Source organism: Coturnix japonica, chromosome 1, assembly GCF_001577835.2.
Source record: "Coturnix japonica isolate 7356 chromosome 1, Coturnix japonica 2.1, whole genome shotgun sequence".
NCBI classification, from domain to species: Eukaryota; Metazoa; Chordata; class Aves; order Galliformes; family Phasianidae; genus Coturnix; species Coturnix japonica.
Genome location: NC_029516.1, coordinates 118,751,045 through 118,763,534, shown reverse-complemented (window position 1 = coordinate 118,763,534; position 12,490 = coordinate 118,751,045). Strand labels below are relative to the sequence as shown.

The window sequence follows — 12,490 nt, the reverse complement described above, 5'->3', positions numbered from 1 at the left end:
TGTGTTGTCAAAAGTTCCATACAATGGGTGGCTAAAACTAGAAAAACAGAGATCACACCCCATACACAACAGGCAATTCATTTAGCATTTGGAAAATATCTAGGACGAACGTCAGGCCAAGAGCATCTGGTTGTAGCTAAATCATATAATGACTTTCCCAAGCACAGTCAGCTTTTGGGCACCTACTCTCACTGGAATCAGCAGACAGACTTGGGGTATGTCCAATTTCTAGAATTGTTAGAAGCTGACTACTTGCCCAAAAGGAAAAGCTGTGGTATGGCAAAGTAGTTTCACATATAGGACAATAAGTCCTTGTTTTTCTGTGCAGATGCTCTTTTGGGCTATGAGGAAGTACTGATTAGGAGAACTTGTTGTTGTTGTGTGATGTGGCACTCCTTTGCATCATCATTAACTGTGGAAGCAACACACAGCAAGGTGTTGTCTGTAAGATAGATATATCTCTATCAGTTTCTGGGATTTAACCAGAGCATAATGCCAATGGGCATTCTATAAATGCTGAGGACAATTGAGAATGAGTGTCTCATTCATTCACTTGGAATAATCCATAATATATCCTGAATTAACTCACTCTAATTCAAGAAGAACCATTGAAAGAACTAAATCAATTTAAGAGAATATGTAATCTTGATACGTGATGGGAATTCTCTCAATCTGTATTTGGAATTCTAAATCACAGAGAAACAGCCATCTAACAGACAATAAATGTAGGTGTCTAAAACAAACCCAATGAAGTATTAACTGTGAAGTTACTTGGTATTTTCCACATAAATATCTCAAACAGGTAACAAAAATCCCACCTCTGTCAACACTGTCTCCACAAGTCCTACTGATCAGTTTAATCCTGATCTTTGTATAATCTATACCAGACTACTACAGGTGCACTCAACAGTGATGAATATTTGATAGAGCTTGCATCATGGAACAGTTGCTAAGCACACTCACACCTTCCCTCACAGCTTTCACAACTGTTTTTGGATTCTCTTTGGTGCTAAGCTCTCACATAGAAGTACCCATGAGTAATAGGTTGTACTACCTCCAGTTGGCTAGGAGATTCTGTCCCATGCTGGTGGAATTTATTGGTCTCTATAACTCATATTTTTGTCACCTCTTGTCTAGACTAAAACAATGCAATATTCCTAGGCATGGTGCCACTAGCCCTGTAAGAAACTTAGAGCCAATACAGAATTCTGCAGGAAAGTGTCTTCTCCAGCAAATTAGAAAACTGCTCCTTGCTCAATACACTGCCTATAAATGTATTGTCTTTTTCAGGATTTTGTCTTTTTCTTTTAGAAACATTTAATTATTTGAGCCCTGTGTGAGGTCCACGTAAGTTTCCGTGATGAAAACTGTAGTTAACATGCACGCTTTGTTACAAAACAGAACACTTCTCCATAATCATCAAGCTCACCTTTTACATGGCGAATTAGTATGACACTGTGGAAAAACAGTGCCAGAGAGAATAAGAATACTTCCACTACTCAAAAAAAGAAAAAAAGACACACCTCCCCAAATGTCAATTTTAACATAGCACAGTGTACATCTTTCACGGAGCCCTCACACCCACACAAATTGCATGCTGTGCATATAGGAAAGGAAAGAAGGGGAATGAAGAAGTGACACATCATGAGTGCCACGTGTCGCATGAGGTATTAGAGGCAAGAACTCAGATATGGTGACAACAATTGCGGGATAACGATGCCTGCAGGACAGAAAAGAATGGCGTAACTTTTCATAACTGAACGCATTTTAGGGAGAAAAGCTTACAGTGCAGCACGCATAAAATTTGTGAAGGCTACGCACAATCTGCTGATTGAGTAATTAACAGAAATATAGCAGTCCTGGATTATGCAGAAAAAAAATACTTCAGCAGAAAATTAAAGTTCCAAAGTGCAGAAATTTCAGACCTCAATTTGCCACTGTAGATATGAGTTTCCCCCTTACTGTGTATGCACAGCTGAACTTCAGAATATAAGGACTCTAAGTGATTTTAGAGTAAAATTTGCCAGAACTTCTTAGCATGGGAAAAAATGCATTGCATCTTAGCTTTGTTCTTGGATATGGCTGAACGGAACTGTTCTGACTGAAATTACTCCCCCTGACTTCATGCCTGAGGCAGACATCTGGCATGGGAAACTTTAACCAAATAGTTAAAAGGTTTGTAAAACTATCCGTAGCTGAAAAAAGGATCTTATCATGGGAAGGGTCAAGCAACTGTAATAACAGGCACTGCTACCCAGCCACAGCAGAATAACAAACTTAAGCCAAAGAGCTCAGAACAAGTGTATTTCCATAATCTCTTTTATAGTAGAAAATGACTTGTTATCTTCAGCTTTTGTACCCTGACCTATGTAGGAAAATTTTAAATTCAGTCCTTCATCTGAAAGGCTATGGGGTTTGATTCCAAGTAACAAATCACTATGCATGAATAACATTCAGATAAGCAACGAAAGACCCAGATTATCACTGAAGTGGATGAGATGCATTTTATTCGGCTTTCTTGTATATATGGCAGTCCCATATCACCCGCCAAATCAAAGTGTTTAGAATTTTCTAACTCATGAAGTCTTCAGCAAAGTCTCAGGAGGGAAGCTGGAAGACATCCAGCAGTTAGATGTCCCAAAACCTCAGGGGGGCATTCAGATTCTCAAGTATAAACACTGAAAAGCAGCTGACAAATAATTTGCAATTAAGCACAGAGCAATGAAATGTTATTGATGCACCTCTTATAAAAGAATGAGCTGCGTTAAGCATCTTACTCTGTTTAAACAAAAAGATATCAAAAACAGAGAAGTTCAGATATACAGTTAGAAAATCAGACTGGCAAGCAGCTTAAATGAAGCTTGAATGAAGAATAATTTTTATTTCCTGATTATAGGGAACAAAAGCAGTAAAAATGATCACTACTTATGCAAAAAAAAAAAAAAAAAGAAAAAAAAAAAGAGAAAGTTCTATTTTCTGTAAAGCAGAAGAAATAAAATTTAAAATACCTTGTACAAATAAAATATCATTTAAAAAATACTTTTATGCCTGTGATTTTATACCAACAGAATTTACAAGTAGCCTAAACACAGAAGTAAATGAAATTTATGACAGAAAAAAACAATTGGTTTAGTTTATTTAGGTACTTAATCTATACTTTTGTTTGCAGTGAACTGCTTTTGTTAACACTTCCACTGTAACTTCAAATAATAAAATGAAAGCAAACATAAACTTTGATTTCTGTTAAATGCATTAATGAGCCTTGATCTCAGCCTCCACTGATGCTACTCAATCCATAAAAATACACTTTCAGCACTGTTTTAGTTGGCAGTACCATCATCATTCCTGCATTCTGAAATTAGTACAAACAAGCAAACAATCAATGGCAAAGGAAAAAAAAAGACTGAATATGGAGTACTGAGAGTAGGAGTCCAGACACATCCTCCTAATACTAACTCTCCTTTCTTTCTTACTTACCATACAGAGGCAGGAAGTCTCTATTTTAATTCTTATTTCTATAACACTGGGATAATAAGGCTACCCAAACACCTCGATTTTTTGGAAGAAGAGCACACGATATCAGTACTACTTTAAACTAAGAGAAAAAAAGAACAATTGCCACATAATCCAAAGCTTCAAAATGTTGTTTATCATCTGGAAACCTTACAAACTTTTTAGATTTTTCCAGTCTATTTTGATTATTTCTCTTATTCAATACCTTTTTTTTTTTTTTTTTTTTTTTTTTTTTTGCAAGCTGAACTTATGTAATGGCTTTCAAGAAAAAGAATTAAAGCAGTGATTAATGAATGTTCTGTTAAGAAACTGAATCTTTGCAATTCGGAATTCAATACTGTAGCTTCAATATTTTCTGATACATAGAATATGATTTGAAGAGTTAAGATCTGTTATGTAAAAAACAACAACAATAAAACATTAGAGAAAAAAAGCTTGACGCTAACTACAACCAACTCAAAAAACAGGAAATCACTTCATTATTTTGATAGGGTGATGAGATGACACAGAGATGACAATCCCCATTTTCCCTTGTAACCAAAAGTAAGTTTTCAGTGTATCATAATGCTGACGCTTGGTCACAGTCTGTCAACTGCAATGGAGACACCTTAATGCATACACCTGTCACACACACAGGAACACTGGAAAGAACCTGATAAAAGTAACATAAAATATACTAGTAGATCAGATTATGTTTCTTGTGAGTCTGAAAGCAGTACACTTGTTTTGGTCTCAGCACAGAAAGATAATCTTATTCCATCTATTCAATCTGACACTGATCTGGTTGTATGCTTAAAGCTGGTACTTGGCATTTAAACACGCAATCAGTTGTATATTGGCGATACTATCCAATTTGCTTAAATTAGCCACGTGCTGAGTGCTTTACTACACCAGAAGTTAAAGCTTGAAACCCTATCTGTCTTGACAACATACTGTTGATGTTAGAGAACATTTTGAAAAGACTGTCTTTACTAGCTGAACATAGTCATCAAATTATAACATGAAAACAGCTAATATAGACTCTACTGAGTGGATACTCGCTATTTCTTTTTTTTCTTTCTGGTTTAAGGTTACAACAACTTTTTAATTAACTTCAGATTTCACCAAAATACAACAGTTAGACATAAAACAAGATGATGAGCTCACCATTATCATCGTGGGAATACTCTATTCCAGAAACTGTGCATCTTCGGAAAACCATCTTATTTTCAGTAAGCGTTCCGGTCTTGTCTGAAAAGATAAACTGCACCTGACCTAAATCTTCTGTGATATTTAAAGCTCGGCACTGCAGCTGAGAGTCTGTTTCTTCATCATATAAATCTTTATCTTGATGAATAAAATACACTTGGCAGATTTTAACTATTTCAATGGAAACATACAAAGAAATTGGAATCATAACCTGGAACACACAAAAATAAAATGAATTAGGAGAAAACAGACTGAATTAGTAAAATCTAATTAATTTGGCAGTAGTCTAGAGTGCAAAGAGGCTATGTACTTTAAATGTCTACTGTAAAGCTATGAGCACATTTGAAAATAGTCTATTTGCTGTGTCAAATGAGGAAAACATCATGAATTGCAGAGCTGAAATCTATTATTATGTCTGGAAGAGTGATTCTCAAAACCTGGACAGAAGCTGAACTTATCTGACTAATAAGGTGTGCTTGAAACTAGCCAGTAAAACATAACAAAGCAAAAAAAAAGACAGTGCAATCGGAATCCTACAAATGTGTTTTGCACTTGAAGAATAGGATGAATTTATTCTGCATAAATAATATGGGGCTTACAAATTCCCTTATCAACGACAATATGGGTGGCATTATATACAACTTGGATACCTGAAAAACTATGATTGCTGTCAGAAATAAGTATACTGAAGCTAGAACAGGAGACAAGTATTTGCCATCAGGTCCTGGAACATCAAAAACTGGTTTCTTCTTCTCACCATATTGCCATACCCATAGGCCATGACCTGCAGAAGAGTTGAAAAAGAGGAAAGTCTACAGTAACTCCAAGAGATAACGGTATATAATATAAACTGGTTCTCAGAGAAGAGTTACATAGGAGATACTTGTTTTCAACTATTCAGTATGACTTGAAAGCAATTCACCAAACCTACTTTTTTTCCCACTAGGATTTCAGGCTTAGGAAACGCATTTGTCTGGTCTTAAAGGACAGCACCTACAGGTCACTTTTTGGATAAACTTTATCCAAATAAAGCAATCTAACTAGTATAAATCAGTAGTCCAGGCTAAGAGTAGCAGCAGAGCCAACATCAGGGCAGCTGAGTATCTAAGAAAGAAAAAAAATCAAGCATTGCTTAAAACCTTTAGTTTTAGACCACGATAATAGTTAAATAAATATAAGGATATTATTATTTTGGGAAAAACACATTCTTGTTAAAAACAGAAGGTTGCCTTTTTAAGAAGAGTGCTAGGATTTGCAGCCAGTTTCTTCTGAAAGATGGAGAAGAGACCAAAAACAGTTTGTCTGATGTTTGTAAGGTTAAAATCAAGGACGAATTACACCACCGTAAGAAGTGTTCATATTATTTTAACTATGTGTCAGGAAACAAAAAAAGAGGACAAAAGCCTACCTTGAAAGTAATCTTTTGAAAGCCGCTATCTGTCTAGATTTTAAACTTGCCTTTATATCTTGATACAATAAAACAGTGTTGAACTTTTGAAAAATAAAAACAATAAGTAAGCAAATTGTTTTGTTCCCCATACTACCAATATTCTCCTACTGATGCCTGTACTTCTATTCTTGACTGTAACTCCCAAATCTAGAATGATCTACACCATGAATTATTTTATAAATATCTTAGCTCAGATTTCCTCCACTTATACTGTCTTCATAGAAAATATAAGATTGACTTGACTCTTGGAGGACACAGTTTTGCATGTGCGCAGCACCAGTCACCTCTGGTTTTGAATTGCTCCACCAAATTTCCTTTCAGCTGTGCATAGTGGTTATCACCTCCTGTGCTTTGCTTTGGCCCTCTGCTGCTGCTTTCTGTTCTTGGAGCAGAAGTGAAAGCAGACATCAGATGTGTCCCCTACTGTGCCACCTATTCCTATTTGCACTCCCACAGCCCAGTGATCCACACAGTCTGCTGCCACTGATTGGGGCATCACCTGTCCTGTGGTGGTGGATGGGACAGCTGCAGGCAAGGACTCCCTGCAATTAAGCCTCCGTTCAATTAAGGTACCACAGCACTTCGACAGTGCCTTGAGGACAGGGCTTCCCCACACTGAGATGCTACACCAAAGTGTCATGAACTCAGTGGAAACAAATACGAGGACTGATTCACAGCTGGAAAAACTCATCTTTAAGCACTATTTGACAATACCTGGAAAAAGGCATGCTGAGATTTATTAAAATGGCATAAGACTGTTATTAAACTACACTGTGGTTGTTAGGAAACATTCTAATGTTTCCGATGCATGACTCACACACAAACACAAGAGAACACACAAGCGTTAGGGATATGGAATTCATATGCAATACATTAACAATCATTTTGGATGCCAGATAATAAAAAATTCAATTCCTTCTCACAAACAAAGAGGAAAAAAGCCTGAAGAATATTAATCTCAGTATTTCCTTAAATGCTCCAGGAAGTCCAAAGGATCTTCTGATTGGATTTATGAAGATTTATACATTTGCTTATTTCTTCAATTTCAAAGCTGCAGCCTTGAGTTAATAAACAGTAATGGGGAACAGCACGGTGCTAATCATGTTTACTCTCTGGTCATAAATTAATCTGTTGATTGACTAAGGCATGTTATACTCTACCACCTGTAATTCTGAGGTCACTGCCTATAAAGTGGCTTCTTTTGGACTTGTCATTTTTGGAAGTGATAGAATGTATGCCTTTGGATCTCTGGTTTTAATGGCTTATACTTGATTGAAACTAAGAACCAATTTAGACAGTCCTGTGCATTAAAACATCATCATTTCAAGGAATAAAATGTAATAAAAAAGCAGCTATATGGATTTCATGTTTCAGTGGATACATGTTTTTGTTGAAGCTGAACACAGGAATCTCAAGAGAGTCTGATAGTTTCTATTTTTAAAGAGCACTTACCAATGGCAGAAAACAGACACATGATGAGAAGTATAAGGATACACCAAAGGACATCAGCATTCATCTGTCTTTCAAGCTTACTGCGTTTGTAACGAGGTCCATTATTATTTAACAAAGCTTTGGTCTCATGCCCTGCAAAAGCAATTGCATCTAATGATGTAATAGGGATTCCTGTCTGTATTTTAAGGAAACTATAAAAAGGCAAGTGCGCTTAGTCAGATAGAAAAGCAACTTTTACCTGCATAGATGACAATTCCTACAACCTCTTCTGTATTTCTAATAGTACATCCACGTAACAAAAGATTTTCTTTGAACAGTCCATCCTTTTTTCCACTTTTATGTACACTGCAGAAAATTTAAAAGCAGAACAAAGCACAGCATGTCAAAACGTTAAGCTTGTTAAATCATACTCTGTAATACAACAAGCCAAGGAAACATCTTCAAATTTTAAGAAGTTTTCTCAACCTGACAGTGAAATATTCCCTTAGATCTTTCTTCCTCCTGGGACAATCCTCTGGCAGACGTTGAAAACTGAGAATCCCTACCTAGGAATCCCAGACATGCAGAAGTGCAGCTGGAGCACTACCAATTGCTCTGGCTTGGCTGTGGGATATGCAAATGTACTGGACAAACATTCACTAGAGATATGAGGGCCAAATCTACAGCAAGTATGCAGCCGGTCCTATGCTTTGAAAATGCATTAACTTTTCATGTATGTACAAATTCTGCATGTGCAATCACAGTAAATCCAATCCATCTACGGAGCAGTTGTGTAGTGCATAACGCTTACACAGCATTCGTGCGTTTTTATCAAAGAAATATGGGGAAACTGGGAAAGGGCAGTGCTTCAGACACAGTGACACTAAGAAAGATATACCAGAGATAGTGTATATCAGCCAGTTTAGTGAAGAAGAAAGGAAAAAATTTCCGTGAGTTCATCAATAAGGGAGATTGCTTTCAGAAGTGTCTCGCTGTGTAAGAAAGAAGAAATGGCATGCACTCTGATGACTGCATGCACCAAAGCGCATGAGAAAAATGGAACAATGCTACATTTTCACTACTACTTCTTACTGTCTGCTCTGTACAAAATGACTCAAATTTCAATTGATTGAGAACTGCAGAAAACAGCCCAATGAGAATTGACTGCCACAAGGAAAATGCTGAACAATAATAACAGCCACTAAAGCATACGGTTAGAATGTTTTATTAGGTAAGAAAGACAAACCTAACCATTTCAGACCCTTTCTGCATGAATAAAATGTAATTAAACAGTAGCATACTAATGCCTCAGAGCAGACGAAAGCAATCTGAAATGTGCTCTGCCCTCGCAGAGCATCCAAATCATCACACTTCCAAATTCTAAAAAGTCAAACAGTGATAGGAAACCAATAAAAGCTCAGAGTTTAAGAGAAATCATGGAAAACGCCAATATGTTATGCTTAAATTAACAGTGCTGCTGTAATGCCAAACTTTATGGCTACCTGGATTTGAACATTTAAAAAAGCATCCTCTGAAATCTGCAAACTAGCTTAAAACTGTGGCTTTTACAAAGAACTGGATTTCATAAGGAGAGAATGTCTTCTGCTTAGCCCAGCCTCCCCACAGGCTTCATGTATGAGAAGAGGTTTTGTTCAGCAAATATCTGTACCTCACTGTTTCACCTTTTGCCAGCAGAGCTTTAAAAACTGGGGGTTGTTGTATGTCAGTAGGTATAAATACTGATTACCAGCTGGAGAACTATCCACATATTGCTGGACTTACACTGTGGGGAGTAATTTTGTAATGAATTCATAGTGCACGAAATACATTATTACTGGGATTCTGCCACTTGCTCTTCAAGATGGAGCCATGCTTTAGCCTTCCTTCCTCATAAATGGATGTTAGTTTGAGTTCCCAATTCAGTTGCCAAACCATACTTAGGAATTCTTTTAATAAATGGACTTGTTAAAGACAAATCTACTTTGGCTTATGGTTTTATAGCCTTCATCAGTTCTTTACACTTCTTGACTGTAACAGTGGACTGCAATAGACATATTGTAGACAACATGATTACTTTTGTGCTTGTTCTATACAATTAAATAGTTGTTCTTGCTGAGCTTGTACCACATCTGATCCTGCCCCATAGCAATGATGTTAGCACCTGAAGTTAGCCCTGAGGTGTCAAGACCTGTCAACCGCCTTCACTCAATGAACCTTCTCACCACAGCCCATCCTCACATACCCCTTTTTACTTTCTCATTTCCACATAAAGTTGACCAAATCACCTGTTCCTCACCAAGACTTTAAGAAACACAGATGAAATCAATGTGCTGTTGCAGAAACATCTCTCCTGGTTTAACATGGGAACTGAAATACAATCTGAGGACAGCTCACATCAGCCTTGCGTTACTTTTCCCCTTGGTACTCAGCCAGCGCTAAATAGCAAGATGACCTATCAATCCTGTACTTGAAAGGCAGTATCTTCTTTCCTTCCCTGGTGTCTCAGATTTCTTACAAAGCAAGTGGTGGAGCTGTCACTGCTTTCCAGCACTTGAGAATCCCAAAGAAAACACTCTGCAGTCTTCAAGGTGGCCTCAGTGTCATCATTGAAAAGAATTTTCCTGACTCTCAGTGCTGACTGAAATATATTCTTGTGGACTTTGTACCACTAGAGCTTGTCAGAGAGACACTGACATGTAGGCTCATGTATATATATATTTTTTTTCCTTAAAAACATTGTAATATGATTTCAAATTAGTTTGGCATTGCAAATTCAGGTCAAGCTTTGAAACAGAAAGGCAGCATGCATTCCTATTATTGCTACTACCTTTCCTTCCCACATTCACTTTGGAACTTTCCAATCAACAATTCTGATACTGAATAGTTAGATATAGATTTCTATACTTTTCTTACAAAAAAAGCCTTTTACCTTTCAGAGAAAAGCTGAGAAGCCAGAATGCAAACTATGACTTCCCCTTTTCCCTTGCACACATACACATAAGAAAGGTAGGAACAAGATTTTAAGGCCAATTTTGTTATTTTTGGAAGCCGGTACAGAATTTTTGAATGTTTGCCGTGCATACTGTACATACTCTGGCTAGACCCAAGCAGGCAGAGGGCATGTCAGGTTTTACTCTTTTTTTTTAACCCAGAAGATTTCTTACAGAATAAATATGCTTGGGATACACAAGGGTGCAGAAACAGCAGAACAGTACTGAAGCAAGTACTGAAGGACAGGCAGTCTCCCTGTCCATCTGCACATCTGGAGTGTGCTCAGTGCAGATCGTGCCAGTGTAACTAAAGCACTAATATGTAGTAATGTGTCTGATACTATTTTGCAGACATAAGATAGGACCAGGCCTGTCTCTACATTCTGCAGTATTTTTGTTGGTTTGTATTATCTTTTCTTACTATGAGCTGCCTGTGCTACACTGCTTATCTATAGTGATCACGGTTCAGAAATTTTACAATATGCACACACAAATATTTCTGTTCCTCTAAAAAATTGTTAACATAAACATTAGAACTATTTTATATTTAAAAGAGGAAAAGATAGACTTCTTCAAAAATAGAAACCTACTGTGTTCATGACATCACTACTCAAATAGCACAATAGCATTTCTTTTCAGTTGAGACGCTTTCAACTAGGAGCTATCTGAATCTGTCTTCCAAGCAGTCACCACTGGTAAGATTTTGAGTTAAGATCTCATTTTGACATGGCAATTACACGCTTCAATTTAGATGTGCTAATTACTATTCATCTTGCTAGCATGAAATATAGCCATGATCTCATGATACTAATGAAGAAAATTAAAAGCAGAAGGGAAAAAAAACAACCCCCTCTTCATTGACAAACTTGGAGACTGAGAGTTTATTTGCTGACAGTTGGTCTCTCTTCCCTTCAAATGTCCCATGGACCTTTAGTAGCACGTTTTGGAGCATAGTTGATGAGACCTGGAAATCACCTGATGCTTTCTGTCAGATTCACAAGTGATGTCTTGACTTTTTGCTGTGCATTTGTTAACAGCATTCCAGAATATTCTGTGTTACTTGCTATATGACTTGGCTCTGTAACTTACACGATACTGAACTTTTTCACATGGTGTGCATAAATAAATACATAATTGAAGACAAATTTATGTGCACTTTCTGTAGCACTTAACCTCTGTCCAGACCTAGTGAAAGATATCTCAGTCCATGGACTAGATGATCTTTAAAGGTGTCTTTCAACCCCAAGCATTCTATGATCCTGTGCTCAATATTTGGGAACACATGAAGTGTGCAAGAAAAGCTGCCAAACTTTCCATTTCCATATCTGGAAATGTCATTTTTGGACTACAGCAGGCTTTCTATTAATGCAGACAGTTCCACACCCTCACACAGTAATGTCTAATACTGAACTTTTATCTACACATGAACCGTAGGGCTTTGTGCTGCTATATAAAGGAACACATTTTCCCACACTACAAACTGATGCAGTTTTGAGAAAGCTAGACTGATTCACACCAGTTGACAGTACATCCTACACAATCTGTGACATCTGAGAGTAGTAACCGAGCTGGTAAATAACCATAATAATTATAATTATAATAAACTCCCTAACCCCCAGCAATTTCCAATCCTTACACTATTTATGCAATTCAATACTGCTCATCACTCCTAATCCATACAGATGATAAATTACAGTATTCTTAGTGCCTGTTTAGCTCTGTTAATTAAAATTTAGACCGAAAAAACCCCACCAAAACAAAAAAACAAATATTCCCAGGATCTCAAGTTGCATGAAGTTAAAGACTCTAGAAAAACACAAGAGTGCATCTCTTAATTCACCACTAGTGCTGGCGTGCCCACACACTACAGGCCTGGCTACATTAGAAGCAAAGCACTGTGTACATACTAAAACATTTC

The 12,490-nt window shown here is 37.1% G+C and overlaps 1 protein-coding gene across 1 annotated transcript in view; it reads right to left on the bottom strand.

Moving 5' to 3' along the window:
• ATP10A (ATPase phospholipid transporting 10A (putative)) overlaps window positions 1–12,490 on the bottom strand; it is a 106,247-nt gene that overhangs the window by 31,557 nt on the left and 62,200 nt on the right. Inside the window, exons 4-7 of the mRNA XM_015851029.2 lie at window positions 7,842–7,948; window positions 7,604–7,735; window positions 5,352–5,485; window positions 4,660–4,912 (exon numbers count right to left, since the gene is read on the bottom strand). Of these exons, the coding sequence (XP_015706515.1) occupies window positions 4,660–4,912; window positions 5,352–5,485; window positions 7,604–7,735; window positions 7,842–7,948 (626 nt within the window). The remainder of the gene's footprint in view (window positions 1–4,659; window positions 4,913–5,351; window positions 5,486–7,603; window positions 7,736–7,841; window positions 7,949–12,490) is intronic.